This window comes from Triticum aestivum, chromosome 5A (genome assembly GCF_018294505.1).
Source record: "Triticum aestivum cultivar Chinese Spring chromosome 5A, IWGSC CS RefSeq v2.1, whole genome shotgun sequence".
NCBI classification, from domain to species: Eukaryota; Viridiplantae; Streptophyta; class Magnoliopsida; order Poales; family Poaceae; genus Triticum; species Triticum aestivum.
This window is the reverse complement of record NC_057806.1, coordinates 667,432,919-667,449,520: the sequence shown is the minus strand read 5'-3', so window position 1 is coordinate 667,449,520 and position 16,602 is coordinate 667,432,919. Positions and strand designations below refer to the sequence as shown.

Below are 16,602 nucleotides of genomic sequence, written 5' to 3'. Positions count from 1 at the left end.
AATATCCCTTAGTTTCCAATAGGACCCCGCTGGCACGGGAGGGTAGGACAAAAGATGTCATGCAAGTTCTTTTCCATAAGCACGTATGACTATATACGGAATACATGCCTACATTACATTGATGAATTGGAGCTAGTTCTGTGTCACCCTGTGTTATGACTGTTACATGATGAACTGCATCCGGCATAATTATCCATCATTGATCCGGTGCCTATGAGTTTGCCATATATTGGTTCTCGCTTATTTACTTTCCCGCTGCTATTGTTACAATCACTACAAAAATACCAAAAACATTACTTTTGTTGTCTTTACTTTTGTTGCCGTTACCACCACTATCATATTACTGTGCTACTAAACACTTTGTTGCAGATACTAAGTTTCCAGGTGTGGTTGAATTGACAACTCAGCTGCTAATACTTGAGAATATTCTTTGGCTCCCCTTGTGTCGAATCAACAAATTTGGGTTGAATACTCTACCCTCGAAAACTGTTGCGATCCCCTATACTTGTGGGTTATCAAGACCTTTTTCTGGCGCCGTTGCCGGGGAGCATAGCTCTATTCTTTGACTCACTTGGGATTTATATCTGCTGGACACTATGAAGAACTTGAAAGACGCTAAGACAAAAAATTATCCCTCAACTACGAGGGGAGGTAAGGAACTATCATCTAGCCTTGCACTTGATTCACCTTCTGTTATGAGTAAGCTAGCGACACCTAAACCTGCTTCTGCTATTCATTCTGATATGTCGCATGTTATTGATGACGCCACTTCTGCTATGCATGATACTTATGATGAAACTGCTTCTATGCCTGATACTACTGTGCCCCTTAGTGAAATTCTTGATGAACAAATTGCTAGGGCTAGAGAAAAAGAAATTATTGAATCTGAATACGATGATGAAAGTGATGATGAAAATATGCCTGTTATTCCTGAGGGTTATCTTTTTGATATGGAATCTTCTGTCGCTATTTTAGCTTGCAAAGATAGATATGAGATAAAGTGGCTATTAGTTAAATGGAACAAAGAATCACTTAGAGATAAAATGAAACCCGACCCTGCTTTTGCTACTTCACCTATATGTGTTCCTGATAAGGATTATGAATTCTCTGTTGATCCTGATATAATTACTTTGGTTGAATCTAATCTTTTTTATGGCTATGAATCTGAAACTGTTGTGGCACATCTTACTAAGTTAAATGATATAGCTGCCCTGTTCACAAATGATGAGAGATCGCGTTACTTCTATATACTCAAAATATTTCCGTTCTCATTAAAGGGTGATGCTAAGATATGGTTTAATTCTCTTGATCCTGGTTGTGTGCGTAGTCCCCAGGATATGATTTATTACTTCTCTGCTAAATATTTCCCACCTCATAAGAAACAAGCTGCCTTGAGGGAAATATACAACTTTGTGCAAATCAAAGAAGAGAGTCTCCCACAAGCTTGGGGGAGGCTTCTCAAGTTACTTAATGCTTTGCCTGATCATCCTCTTAAGAAACCTGAAATACTTGATATCTTTTATAATGGACTAACCGATGCTTCCAGAGATTACCTGGATAGTTGTGCTAGTTCTCTTTTCAGGGAAAGAACACCGGATGAAGCTGAAATTCTATTGAGCAATATGTTGACAAACGAAAATAATTGGGCACCTCCTGAGCCAGCTCCTGCTCTAATTAATGAGCCTATTCCTAAACCAACTCCGAAGAAGATAGGTGTTCTATTTCTCAGTCCCGAAGATATGCAAGAGGCAAAGAAATCTATGAAAGAAAAAGGTATTAAAGTTGAAGATGTTAAGAATTTACCTCCTATTAAAGAAATACATGGTCTTAATATACCGCCTGTTGAAGAAACATATGATCTTAATCATTTATTTATTGAAGAACCTCTTGATTCCGATATCCCGACACAGGTAGTAAAGGTAAATTATCTCTATAGATATGATAAAGCTGAAATCCCTCCTACTAAAATTGCTACTCAGTGCTTGGATGAGTTTGATAACTTCATGTTTAAGCAAGACGACTTCAATGCCTATTTTGGTAGACAATTAAAAGAAAATGCTTATAAGATTAGACGCTTGGGTGATTATATGGCTAATATTAGAGGTGAACTAAAACTTGTTAGCAAACATGCTTCTATGGTTACCACTCAAGTATAACAAGTACTTAAAACTCAAAAAGAAGTGCTTGATGAAATGAATAGTAAGAAAAATGATTATGCTGTTAGAGTGGCTACTAGAACTGGTAGAATGACTCAGGAACCTTTGTATCCTGAAGGCCACCCAAAGAGAATCGAGCAAGATTCTCGAAGAAATAATACTGATGCACCTAGTTCTTCTAAAAAGAAGAAAAAGAAAAATGATAGAACTGTGCAAACTTCTAGTGAACCTATTGCTGAACCACCTGATAATCCAAATGATATATCTATGTCTGATGCTGAAACACAATCTGGTAATGAGCATGAACCTAATGAAAATGTTAATAATAATGTTCATGATGATGCTCAACCTAGTAATGATAATGATGTAGAAATTGAACCTGCTGTTGATCTTGATAACCCACAATCAAGAAATCAACGTTATGATAAAAGAGACTTTGTTGCTAGGAAACATGGTAAAGAAAGAGAACGATGGGTTCAGAAACCCCTGCCTTTTCCTCCCAAACCATCCAAGAAAAAGGATGATGATGATTTTGAGCGCTTTGCTGAAATGATTAGACCTATCTTTTTGCGTATGCGATTGACTGATGTGCTCAAAACAAATCCTTATGCTAAATATATGAAGGATATCATTACTAATAAAAGAAAGATACCAAAAGCTGAAATTTTCACCATGCTTGCTAACTATACTTTTAAGGGTGGAATACCAAAGAAACTTGGAGATCCCGGAGTACCTACTATACCTTGCTCCATTAAAAGAAATTATATTAAAACTGCTTTATGTGATCTTGGAGCCGGTGTTAGTGTTATGCCTCTCTCTTTATATCGTAGACTTGACTTGAATAAGTTGACACCTACTGAAATATCTTTGCAAATGGCTAATAAATCAACTGCTATACCTGTCGGTATTTGTGAGGATGTGCCTATTGTGGTTGCAAACGTTACTATTTTAACGGACTTTGTTATTCTTGATATTCCCGAGGATGATAGTATGTCTATTATTCTTGGAAGACCTTTCCTTAATACTGCAGGGGCTGTTATTGATTCCAACAAAGGCAATGCCACTTTTCATGTTAATGGTAATGAGCATACGGTACACTTTCCGAGGAAACAACCTCAAGTTCATAGTATCAACTCCATTGGAAAAATTCCATCGATTAAATTTGGAGGTTTTGAATTTCCCCTTCCTACTGTTAAGAAGAAATATGATATACTTATTATTGGGGATGTGCATATCCCCGTTGAGGTAACATAGTGTTATTCGAAATTTCTCCGGTTCCATGATTATCGGAATGAGTTTGTTAACAAGACTTGATCAACCTTGTTAGTGGATTCTTTTTGATGATCATGAGACGGATGAAACTAGAAGCACAACTTTCTGTGTCCCTTCTATACTTTCTGTTATTTAGTAGAAATAAAGTAAAAATAGTATTTTTCTGTCTGTTTCCTGGTTTACCCGTGCAATATAAAAATATCCCGAAAATAGAAGTCCTCAGAATGCCATGCCAATTTAATATGATTTTTTTGGGAATATTTGAGGATTTACTGTGCAAAAATTATCGCGGGAGGAGCTGCCACCTGGCCACGAGGGTGGAGGGCGCCCCCCCCCCCTCTAGGGCACGCCCCCTGCCTCGTGGGCCCACGGTGGCCCTCCTCCACTTATCCCAGCACCCATCTTCTTCCTCTGTCTCACACAAACCCGAAAAACCAACTCAAGCACGAGTTCCAGCCACTTTTGCTGTGATTTTTGATCTCCTTGCTCAAAGCACCTCTCGCAAAACTGCTTGGGGAGATTGTTCCTTGGTATGTGACTCCTCCATTGGTCCAATTAGTTTTTGTTCTAGTGCTTTATTCTTTGCAAATTTGTGCTGCATAGGTGACCATGTTCTTAAGCTTACATGTCAAATTTATATGGTTCCAAGTAGTTCTAATGCTTGATATAGGCTCTAAGCACTTGTAGGAGTAGTTGCTATCAGCTTTATTGAAGTTGGTTCACTTTTGTTTGAAGTTACTAAAAATTTCAGAATATTTCAGAAATAATGAGGAGACTTTTGAGGGGTTCATCGAGCCGAAGCTCAAAGGATAAACAAAATGAAGAAGCTCAGAGGCCCAAATATAACTTGCCTCGTACCGTGGAAGTCCGGGCGTGTGAATGGCCTTCTGATAATTTCTTGAGAGAGGCTGGGATTTATGAGAATTTCTATTCATTGATTGAAAATGCTGGCCTCACCGACTTCTTCCGCAACCAACGTCCATAGTATCTCTTACTCACAAATACTTTTGTGCAAAACTTCTACTTTTACCCTAAGGAATCACCTCCTCAAGTAGAGTTTCATTTATATGACGTTGTTAAGAAAATGCCATTGTCTGAATTTTGCGCAGTCTGCAACATACCTCCTGAGGGCACCTTAGAGGAACCACCCCGTAAGGAGTTGGAACCATTTATTAACCTTATCTCTGTGGGAGAAACCAGGAAGGTTTCAGATGCGAGGATCACTAGCATACATTTTCCTGTGTTACGCTATTTTGCTTTATTTGCTAGTCGATGCTTGATTGGTCATGGGAACTGTGGGAACCTCAGTGTTTCCGATAATATTATTTTGTTCCATGGTTTATACCGCGACAACACTGTTAGTATGGGCGGAATTGTTGCTAGACGGTTAAGTCTTAACCGTACTAAGGGTCCCATCTTTGGAGGCATTTATGCTTCACATCTCGCTACATACTTTAACATAGCTATTAGGCATGATGAGAAAGAAGAAAAATTGCTGCCTAGTGCTTATCTAGATTATAAGAGTATGTTAGCACATGATTTTCTTGTTAAGGGAAGGGATGGAGAGCTCAAATATAAGTTATACTTTGATAAACATTATCCTCAAACTATTACGTTGCCTGCTCCTTCTTTGTTTAATTTTGTAGGACCCTATCTCGTTACGTGGGCTGCTGTCCAGGCTTACAAGAACCCTGCACCAGCCCCAGAACCGGAACCACAAGATGAGCCTCCACGACAATCTGTTTATTCGTGGGATCCAGAGACGACTGTCAATCAGTGGCAGTCAGAGTCCTCTTCTTCATCATAGTATGATCCCAACTATTCTTCGTTGCAGTACGACCCCAGCTACACTTACGGGTATCTGCCAGGCTACCCCTGGCAATAGACCAACTTAGGTCAAAAGCCTAAGCTTGGGGGAGTACGTATTTCTCACCGACATTACATTTATGTTCACACACACTCATTGCTAGATGTCGGTGCTCATACTTTTTCACTGTAATATCCATGCTAGTTTATTTTCTTTTTCTTGCTTTCTTCTTGTGTGTTTGTTAAACCTTAAGAAAAACCAAAAAATTAGTAGTAGTTTATTTTACTGTTGTAGCAGTAGTAATTAAAAAGAAAACCCAAAAATATTTCCCGTTCTTCTTTTTCTTGTTGGGAGCTTTCCCGTGTAAATAATTTTATTTCTTTTCTTTTCTTTGGGGGTCAGTAGGAGAAGACCATGATTAAATTGTTGTAGTGGCTCTTATATGCATTATTGTTGAATTAACCAAAGAGCCCATATTGCCTTGTCTTCTCCTGTTTATTGAATGCTCACAGATTCCAGCTTAGTCCAATGCACGTGCACTCTTATTATTATTCACACCATTCGGTCGTGCAAGTGAAAGGCAATTATGATGACATATATGATGGACTGACTGGGATGAGAAAAGCTGGTATGAACTCGACCTCTTTTGTTTTTGTAAATATGATGAGCCCGTCGTTCTTGATTCAGCTTGTTATGAATAAACATGTTTGCAATGACAATTATAGATCATAGTTGCTTGTGCCATGCTTGATTAGCTATGAGTTATAATGGTCTACCTTGCGTGCCAACATGCTATTGAGATGGTTATTATGTGGTATGATGTGGTGGTATCCTCCTTTGAATGATTTAAGTGACTTGACTTGGCACATGTTCACGCATGTAGTTGAAACAAATCAACATAGCCTTCATGATATTTATGTTCATGGTGGATTATATCCTACTCATGCTTGCATCCAATGTTTATTAATTTTAATGCATGTACATGGTTGTTGTCGCTCTCTAGTTGGTCGCTTCCCAGTCTTTTGCTAGCCTTCACCTGTACTAAGCGGGAATACTGCTTGTGCATCCAATCCATTTAAACCCCAAAGTTATTCCAGATGAGTCCACTATACCTTCCTATATGCGGTATCTACCTGCCGTTCCAACTAAATTTGTATGTGCCAAACTCTAAACCTTCAAATAAACATTCTGTTTTGTATGCTCGAATAGCTCATGTATCAACCAAGGTTGTCCTTATCTTCCGTGTTAGGCGGGTTATTCTCAAGAGGAGTGGACTCCGCTCCTCACTCACGAGAAAATGGCTGGTCACCGGGATGCCCAGTCCCATGCTTTATGCAAACTAAATCAAAATTAATTGCAAACAAAACTCCCCCTGGGACCTGATGTATGTTGGAGGCACTCGTTGTTTCGAGCAAGCCATGGATTGATGCTTGTTGGTGGAGGGGAGTATAAACTTTACCATTCTGTTTGGGAACCGCCTATAATGTGTTTAGCATGGAAGATATCGCCATCTCTTAGTTGCTATGTTGACAATGAAAGTATACCGCTCAAAATACAATTTATCTCTATTTCAAAACCGAGCTCTGGCACCTCTACAAATCCCTGCTTCCCTCTGCGAAGGGCCTATCCATTTACTTTTATGTTGAGTCATCACCCTCTTATTAAAAATCACTAGCTGGAGAGCACAACTATCATTTGCATTCATCACTATTAATTTATATTGGGTGTGACTATAATTGGATCTCTTTTACCATGAATTACAATGTCTAGTTAGTCCTTGATCTTTAAAGGTGCTCTGCATTTATGTTTTGCGGTCTCAGAAAGGGCTAGCGAGATACCATCTTATTATATCATATTATGATTGTTTTGAGAAAGTGTTGTCATCTGAGATTTATTATTATGGCTCGCTAGTTGATTATGCTATTGATATGAGTAATTGTGAGACCTGAGAATTATTGCAACTGTGGTTAATTATGATCTTTGCTGAAACTTGAATGCTAGCTTGACATAGTTACAACAACAAGAGCAAACAGAGTTTGTAAAAGTTTTTCTTTCTTTCTTTCAGTTTGTCAACTGAATTGCTTCAGGACAAGCAAGGGTTTAAGCTTGGGGGAGTTGATACGTCTCCGTCGTATCTACTTTTCCAAACACTTTTGCCCTTGTTTTAGACTCTAATTTTTATGATTTGAATGGAACTAACCCAGACTGACGCTGTTTTCAGCAGAATTGCCATGATGTTGTTTTATGTGCAGAAAACAAATATTCTCGGAATGACCTGAAACTCCACAGAACATCTTAGAAAAAACAATAAAAAATCATCGCCAAATATGAAGACCAGGGGGCCCACACCCTGTCCACGAGGGTGGGGGCGCCCCCCCCCCCCCTAGGGCGCGCCCCTACCTCATGGGCCCCCTGGACACCCTCTGACACCAATTCCAACTCTATATATTCGCTTTCGGAGAGAAAAAAAATCAAAGAGAAGAAATCATCGCGTTTTACGATATGGAGCCGCCGCCAATTCCTAAAACCTCTCGGGAGGGCTGATCTGGAGCCCGTTCGGGGCTCCGGAGAGGGGGATTCGTCGCCGTCGTCATCATCAACCATCCTCCATCACCAATTTCATGATGCTCACCGCCGTGCGTGAGTAATTCCATCGTAGGCTTGCTGGACGGTGATGGGTTGGATGAGATTTATCATGTAATCGAGTTAGTTTTGTTAGGGTTTGATCCCTAGTACCCACTATGTTCTGAGATTGATGTTGCTATGACTTTGCTATGCTTAATGCTTGTCACTAGGGCCCGAGTGACATGATTTCAGATCTAAACCTATTATGTTTTCATGAATATATGTGAGTTCTTGATCCTATCTTGCAAGTCTATAGTCACCTACTATGTGTTATGATCCGGCAACCCCGAAGTGACAATAATCAGGACCACTCCCGGTGATGACCATAGTTTGAGGAGTTCATGTATTCACTATGTGCTAATGCTTTGTTCCGGTACTCTATTAAAAGGAGGCCTTAATATCCCTTAGTTTCCAATAGGACCCCGCTGGCATGGGAGGGTAGGACAAAAGATGTCATGCAAGTTCTTTTCCATAAGCACGTATGACTATATACGGAATACATGCCTACATTACATTGATGAATTGGAGCTAGTTCTATGTCACCCTGTGTTATGACTGTTACATGATGAACCGCATCCGGCATAATTATCCATCATTGATCCGGTGCCTACGAGTTTGCCATATACTGGTTCTCGCTTATTTACTTTTCCGTTGCTACTGTTACAATCACTACAAAAATACCAAAAACATTGCTTTTCTTGTCTTTACTTTTGTTGCCGTTACCACCAGTATCATATTACCGTGCTACTAAACACTTTGCTGCAGATACTAAGTTTCCAGGTGTGGTTGAATTGACAACTCAGCTGCTAATACTTGAGAATATTCTTTGGCTCCCCTTGTGTCGAATCAACAAATTTGGGTTGAATATTACCCTCGAAAAATGTTGCAATCCCCTATACTTGTGGGTTATCAGAGATGAATATGATTCTAGGGCTGAGAAGTTAACCTTTGAGGTGGTCAAAATCAAAAGCCCATATCACGCTCTGTTTGGTCGGCCGGCTTATGCCAAGTTCATGGCGCAGCTGTGTTATGTTTACTTGTAGCTCAAGATGCCGGGTCACAAGGGCACCATTACTGTGCATGGGAGTCGAAAGATAGCCCTGGAATGTGAGTAGGGCGATGCGGCTTATGCCGAGTCGGTTTGCACAGTGGAGGAGCTAAAGTTTTATCAAGATAACGTTGACCCGGCGGATATGACATCTCTGAAGAAGCCGACCACAGAGCATGACCCGGTGATGAAGTTTAAGTCAGCTGATGAAACCAAGCTTGTTGATTTTACTCCAGGAGACTCATCTAAACAATTCAGCATTAGTGCCAATCTGGATCCTAAATAGGAAAGCGCGCTCATCAAGTTCATCCGTGAGAATCGGGACATATTTGCATGGAAACCTTCTGACATGCCGGGTGTACCGAGGGAACTCGCTGAGCACACTCTTAATATTGATCCGAAGTTTAAGCCGGTGAGGCAGTTTCTTTGGCGGTTCAACGAAGAGAGACGGAAAGCTATTGGTGAGGAGGTGGCCCGGCTCTTGGCGGTCGGGTTCATTGTTGAAGTTTTTCACTCAGAGTGGTTGGCTAACCCGGTGCTTGTACTAAAAAAGAACGGCACCTGGAGGATGTGTGTGAATTACACGGACTTAAATAAGGCATGTCTGACTGATCCTTTTGCTCTCCCCCGTATTGATCAAATCATTGATGCTACGGCGGGTTGTGAGCGTTTGAGCTTTCTAGATGCTTGTTCTGGTTATCATCAGATCAAGATGGCGGTTAAGGACCAGGAGAAGACGGCCTTCATCACTCCGTTTGGAACCTTCTGCTATGTTTCTATGCCATTTGGGCTCAAGAGTGCCCAGGCGACTTATCAGCGGTGTGTACAGAACTGTCTCCACAATCAGATTGGGCGCAATGTTCATGCTTACGTGGATGATATAGTGGTGAAATCCAGAGAGAAGGAAACCTTGATAGATGATCTGAAGGAAACCTTTGATAATCTCCGGGTCTATAAGATGATGCTTAACCCGGCCAAATGTGTGTTTGGCGTGCCAGCAGGCAAGCTTTTGGGTTTCTTAGTCTCCAACAGGGGTATTGAAGCTAATCCGGAGAAGATCAAGGCAATTACCTCTTTGGCTAAGCCGGCATGCATCAATGATGTTCAGCGACTGGCGGGTCGTATCGCTGCTTTAAGCCGGTTCATAAGCCGGTTAGGTGAGAAGGCCATACCGCTGTATCAGATGATGAAAAAGACGGACACTTTTGTCTGAAGTGATGCTACTAATGCTGCCTTTGAAGATTTAAAAAGACATTTATATGAGCCGCCGGTCCTTGCGGCTCCCATTGATAGAGAGCCGTTGCTGTTATACGTGGCTGCTAACTCACGTGATATCAGTGTTGCAATTGTGGTGGAGCGCAAGGAGGCTGGTAAGGAGCATCCGGTTCAACGGCCGGTTTACTACATCAGTGAGGTGCTCATTGAGTCTAAGCAAAGATATCCGCATTGGCAGAAGCTTGTTTACGAGGTGTTCATGGCGAGCCGGAAGCTTAAGCAATACTTCTAGGGTCACCCCATCACGTTGGTAAGTTCTGCTCCCTTGGGAGACATCATCCAGAATAGAGAGGCCACAGGACGAGTCGCCAAGTGGGCGATTGAGCTTGGGCCTCATGGTTTGAAGTATGCTCCACGTACTGCTATTAAGTCTCAAGCCTTGGTGGACTTTATCAATGATTGGACAGAGCTGCAGACACCTGAGGAGAAGCCGGACAACACGTATTGGACTATTCACTTTGATGGATCCAGGCAGTTGGAAGGCTCGGGGGCTGGAGTCGTTTTAACTTCCCCTCGAGGTGACAAATTTTGTTATGTGTTTTGGCTCATGTTTCCTTGTACTAATAATGCAGCTGAATATGAGGCCTTACTCCATGGTCTTCGGATGGCCAAAGAGATGAATTTGAGCCGGGTAAGATGCTTGGGCGACTCAGATCTCGTGGCTCAATAGGTGTCAGGCAAGTGGGACTCCAAGGATCCCCTCGTGGCAGCTTATCGTCGTGAAGTTGATGCTATAGTTGGGCACTTCAAGGGTTATCAAGTGGAGCACATTGATCGAAGGAAGAATGAGGCGGCTGATGCTTTAAGCCGGCTGGGATCTCAGCGTAAGCCGGTACCACCTAACACCTTTCTGGATGTTTTGCATAATCCTTCTGTCAAGTTACCCACAGAGGAGGACTTAGCTGTTCCAGACCCAGAAGCGCAGTTGGTGGCGGCTCTTCACGTCATCCCAGATTGGACAGTGCCATATTTGGCTTACATGACCCGAGGAGAGTTGCCCGAGGATGAGACCTTGGCGAGACAAATCATCCGGCGGTCTAAGTCCATGACCATTGTTCATGGTGAGCTGCATCATCACAGTGTCACTGGGGCGTTTCAACATTGTGTGTCACCTACGGAAGGTCATGAAAAACTTCGGGAGATCCATGAAGGTGATTGTGGTCATCATGCCGGCTCAAAATCTCTTGTGGCCAAAGCTTTTCGTCATGGTTTCTACTGGCTGACGGCTCATGCTGGTGCGGAAGATCTGGTCAGTAAATGTGACGGTTGTCAAAAATTCTCACGACGAGCTCATGTGCCGGCTCAAGAATTGAGGATGATTCCAATTACTTGGCCGTTTGCAGTCTGGGGGCTTGATATGGTCGGGCCTTTCAAAAGGTCTAAGGATAAAAAGACACACCTCCTGGTGGCGGTGGATAAATTTACAAAGTGGGTTGAGGCAGAGCCGGTCAGTAAGTGTGATGCAGCCACGGCGGTTCAGTTCATGAAAAAAGTGATCTTTCGTTTTGGTTTTCCACACAGCATCATAACTGATAATGGCACTAATCTCTCCAAAGGTGCCATGGAAGAGTTCTGTCAACAAGAACATATCTGGCTTGATGTTTCGGTGGTAGCTCATCCTCAATCCAATGGTCAAGCAGAAAGAGCCAATCAGGAGATCTTGAAAGGTATAAAACCCCGGATCTTGGTCCCCTTATAGCGGACGCCGGGTTGTTGGGGGGAGGAATTATCCTCTGTGATTTGGAGCATCAACACTACACCTAACAGATCTACGGGTTATACACCTTTCTTCATGGTGTACGGAACAGAGGCGGTCCTGCCACATCCGTCATGACTCGCCCCGCGTGGCGGCTTACGTTGAAGCTGATAATGAGCAAGCTCGTCAGGATGCACTTGACTTGTTGGATGAAGAGCAAGACTTGGCAATAGCCCGCTCGGCGATTTACCAGCAAGACCTGCGCCGCTACCACAGCCGCCGGGTTAGATCCAGAACCTTTCAGGAAGGTGATTTAGTGCTCTGGCTCATCCAGGATCAATCTGATATGCACAAGCTATCCCCCCTTGGGAAGGACCCTTTGTGGTCAGCAAGAACCTGAACAACGGGTCATATTACCTCATCGATGTTAGAGAGCACAAAGACTCACGTAAGTCAGAGGAGGAGACCCGTCGGCCGTGGAATATCGCTCATCTTCGGCCTTACTACACTTGAGCCACCGGCTCTCAGGATGTACATATTTTGATGTATATATTATGAAAAGCAATAAAGCAGGACCTCCGTCCTTTTCATCCTCAAATGCTTACATGTCTTCTTTATTATGTTGTTGAAACAACCAATAGGGAGTGGATCATATTTGAATCCGGCTTTCCCTTTGGTACGGCTTATGATCACATCTGAATCTAGCCATGATCACTAGGGGGCTTCCTGTTCAAACATAGGTCGTATTCGAACCAAAGAGAACATAGTTGTCGATACCCTCTTGATCGGCATACTGCCAAGCCCACTAGGGGGCTTCTTGATCATATCTGAATCATAGCTCAACCCCTTTGGGTATGACGTGGATCGTATTAGAATCAGCGTCATTAAACAACTCTTATGGTCACTTGGGGGCTTCCTGTTCAAACATAGGTCGTATTCGAGCCAAAGAGAACATAGCTGTCGATACCCACTTGATCGGCATCGCCAGAGCCACTGGGGGCTATATGATCGTATCTGAATCTTAGTTTAACCCCTTTGGAACGGTTTACTGATCGTATTCGAATCAGCGGCCTTTCAATTTTGTCTATCTCTCATAAAACATTGCAAATAACAATTGTTTGACGATTTTCAGATCATTTTCTGAGAGCATTTATGGGGTGATTTTTATCCCACCGGCTTAATTTTGATCAAATACAGTTGTTCGTGCATAATAAGCATCATATGTGCCAGGTTTCAGGATTAAAAAGCTTACCCTCATTGTTCGGGTCACATAAGCCGGCAAGGTAATCAAAGGATCACATGTATGCTGTTACAATTATGTCTTAAGGATATAATTGAGAACCGGCCTTTTTATGATTTTTTGATTCATACTCCGAGTTATCTATAAAACATATGACCCACCATGCGGTAAGCCGCCAAGGGACTTGCATTTTTTGTTCTGTATGCAGGGTAACTAAAGCAGAAGATCAATATAAACTGGAGGAATATAACGACGGCGGCTTGAACAAGTGTTGAGCGCCTCAAACGTGCGCGATGGTACGACAAAGTCAAGTCTTTATTCTACCCTATTACAAGACTCCTCGAGTCTGGATAATGAATAATTGTTTTCCACAAGGCATAAAAATAAGACGCCCGACGAATCACTCATTTTGTTGGCCTGACGCTTCCGGGTCACCCCTTTCCGCTCCTCCTTCGGCTGCCCTGTCCTGGAAGGTTGTTGATGACCAGTCAATGCCACTCAAAGCTTCAAATTCAGCTTCATCATCAATTAACCCGGCCGGATCGACTTCAGGGGCGAAGGTATGCTTACGAACTGGAGGGATCAGGCTGACTACATCATAGTGTGGCGTTGGGATTCTCTGGTTCTGACTGTCGTAACCCAGCTGATACTTGGTAAGGTCCGTATCATTCCCAATAAGAGTGGCCACAGGACGTATTTACCTCACACAGGCGGTGAAGTCTTTTTGGTCAAATGTGGTGCCATCCTCTTTCAGGCTTGGATATCCAAGGGCGATGTCGGCCGGGTCTAGTTCTGGTAGCCATGCCTTGGCCCGGCTCAATGAGGCTATGGCTCCGGCTCTTGCAAACGCCCGCCTTAGCTCTTGGACCCATTGAGGTAGCACAGCGAGCCGCCTTAGCACGTCCACCAGGAGATGGGGAACCTCATTTGACAAAGCCACAACGGCTAAAGCACGTTGTGACCCGGTGTAGAGTTGTTCCACCAGGGTATAAACCGCCTTTAACTTGATCAAGATGCTCTGGTTAAGATTCGAGGTCCTGGGGCCTGCATTAAGAAACATCAGGTGAGCCGGAGGTGACAATTGAGATACTAGTCGAAAAAAGATTTGCAGTATTGAACATTGGCAGAAATAGCTTACCAAAGATTGCTGAGACCATCTGAGATATATGGTGCTTTAAGCCGGATAGCTCGATAGTTGCTTCTGCAAGCGACGCCTCCGCTTTCTCTGCCCGGGAGATCAAGGAGACCTTTTCATCAGCCCATGCCTTCTTGTCTACTTCAAAGCTCTTCTTCAAATTTTCTTGTTCAGAAACGCTGAACTCAAATTTGGAATTGGCCTTTTGGGTTTCAGCCTCTTGAGCTTCCAGCCGGCTCTTCAAGTCAGAGATCTCCGCCTCAAATTGACTCATGGCTGCCTGTATCAGCGCCGGGTTACAGTCAGAATTATTATAATACAACATTAAGTCCCAAGCACTTTGCAAGCAAAGATACTTGACACTTGGGGGCTAATGTATGCTGAAGAACTCTAAATTACTACGGTGGTTCATGGAAACTAAGTCCCAAGCACTTTGCAAGCAAATATACTTGGCACTTGGGGGCTAATGCATATTGCATTTCAAAGTATTATACTACACCGGTTCAAATATCTTATTTTCAAGCCGGCCTTCAAGTGTTACATGATAAGCCGGGCGTCTGACAAGCAGTGCTAAGCGGATTCTAAGTCTACAGCATATTTTCTCATAAGCAATAGACTTGGGGGCTGGTATAGTAAGTATGAATAAGGAAAAGGAACAAAAGTTATACCTCAGATTTTTTGATGTATCTGTTTCACCATGTCAACTTCCAGGTCACGGCTACTGTGTACTTAACTTATGTAGCCAAAGACAATTTCTCCAATACTCAGATGAGTATAATCAGTGACGTCCAGTTTGGCTTTGCGACGTTCCAAAAGTTCTTCCTTGGCAGAGCACTTGGCAAGTACAGTGGGTCTTCCCGGTTCAACAAACTGAGTCTTAAGGATCTCGACTTCTGGGTCATATGTTTTGGCCAGTCTAGGAATCTCCGGGTTATCAGAGCCGTCAAGAGCTTGTTCGGCAGGCGGATCAGAAGTTGGTGGTGGAATATCATGGGCCGGTTCAGACAATGGCTCATGTGTGGAGGTGTCAGGAGCAGTTGTTCCGAGCTCGGGGTCAGTCACGACCAGTTCTTTGGTCGGCTTAATTTTCTTCGCCCTTTTGCTGGGCTTCACTCGTACGTTGTGTGCAAATCAGAAGGGTTAGTACAAAAACATGAGTAAGATAAGCATAAAGATAAATAAGTTGACATTACCCTAGAGCAGTTTTGAAAGCCGGCATGTTGGATTGCATGGATTCGCCGGAGGAAGGTGAAGTGTCCTGATAGTTTGAGTCAGATGAATTGAGGGGTTGATAAATGAAACCCGCCAAAGGTAAAAAAAGAACATAAATCGGAAATAACCTCAGTCCGGCGCTTCCTTATTACATCAGGTAAGCCGGAGGAGAGTTCCGCGTCTTTGCTGGTCCGGGTCTGCCTCTGGCTCTCATGAGTCTGTTGCTTCAAAAGAAATTGAGGATCTTGGTAAGCTAAAGGATGTGAAAATCTTACTTTCCGGGTCACTCTTCGGATTTTCTGCCTCGGCAAAGGCTCAGGGTCGGAGGAAATTATAGTTACCTCTTCCTCAACTGCTTGGCTGTTTCCCATGTCCTCCCGAAGGAAATTAATGTTAGTAAGATGATGGTAAAGGAATCAGGGGAGTTAAGGATTACCTCTTCTTCATCATCAGTGGTGTCATCCAGTTTGAGAAAATCTGAGGCACTTGGCTTCTTCTTCTTCTGGGTTCCTGCCTTGGCGGCTTTCCTCTCGGCTCTCTTGGCCGCTCTGGCTTGTTTGGCAGCCTCATGGTCATATTTGACCTTCCAGAAATTGGCATTTGCCTGTGAATATTGAGAAAAGGTTATGAGTAAAAGCAAGGCATTCCACAATAAGGGTATAAATTTTTAGGTTGATGACTTACTGCAGGAGCCGGGTTATTCTTGCAGAATGGAAGTAAGCCGAAGGTGTTACTCACCACTGTGCCCTCTTTCAAAAGAGATTGGGTCATGGCTTCAACCATGTCATCAGGTAAATCGTCGGGACAATGACGCAGCGGGTCATCCTTTTCACCTGTGTAAGTGCACATCAAGCCAGGCGGCGGCTTAACAGAATCACCCGCCATGAGATCCAGACTCGGACCAAATCAATGCCATCTAAGCCGTTCCCCAGGAGAGCTTTGATTTTCTTTATGATGGGAGCAAGCTGTAGACGCTCAACGGTAGATAACTTGTCCGGTAGTGGATGGTTGGATTCGAGGCGCAGAGCGTGAAAGCCGGGCAGCGGGTTCTCATCAGCCGGAGAAGCATGTTGGCAATAGAACCACGTCTGGTTCCAATCCTTAGGGTGGCTTGGCAGTTCAGCGTATGGGAAAAG

At 43.1% G+C, this 16,602-nt stretch overlaps 1 protein-coding gene across 1 annotated transcript in view; it reads right to left on the bottom strand.

Annotated features, from left to right (window-relative positions):
• The window catches only part of LOC123101761 (expansin-like A1), a 29,719-nt gene extending 13,368 nt beyond the window's left edge, over positions 1–16,351 (bottom strand). The window contains exons 1-3 of the mRNA XM_044523064.1: positions 16,151–16,351; positions 16,050–16,070; positions 14,367–14,534 (exon numbers count right to left, since the gene is read on the bottom strand). Of these exons, the coding sequence (XP_044378999.1) occupies positions 14,367–14,534; positions 16,050–16,070; positions 16,151–16,351 (390 nt within the window). The remainder of the gene's footprint in view (positions 1–14,366; positions 14,535–16,049; positions 16,071–16,150) is intronic.
• Between the last annotated feature and the right edge of the window lie 251 nt (positions 16,352–16,602).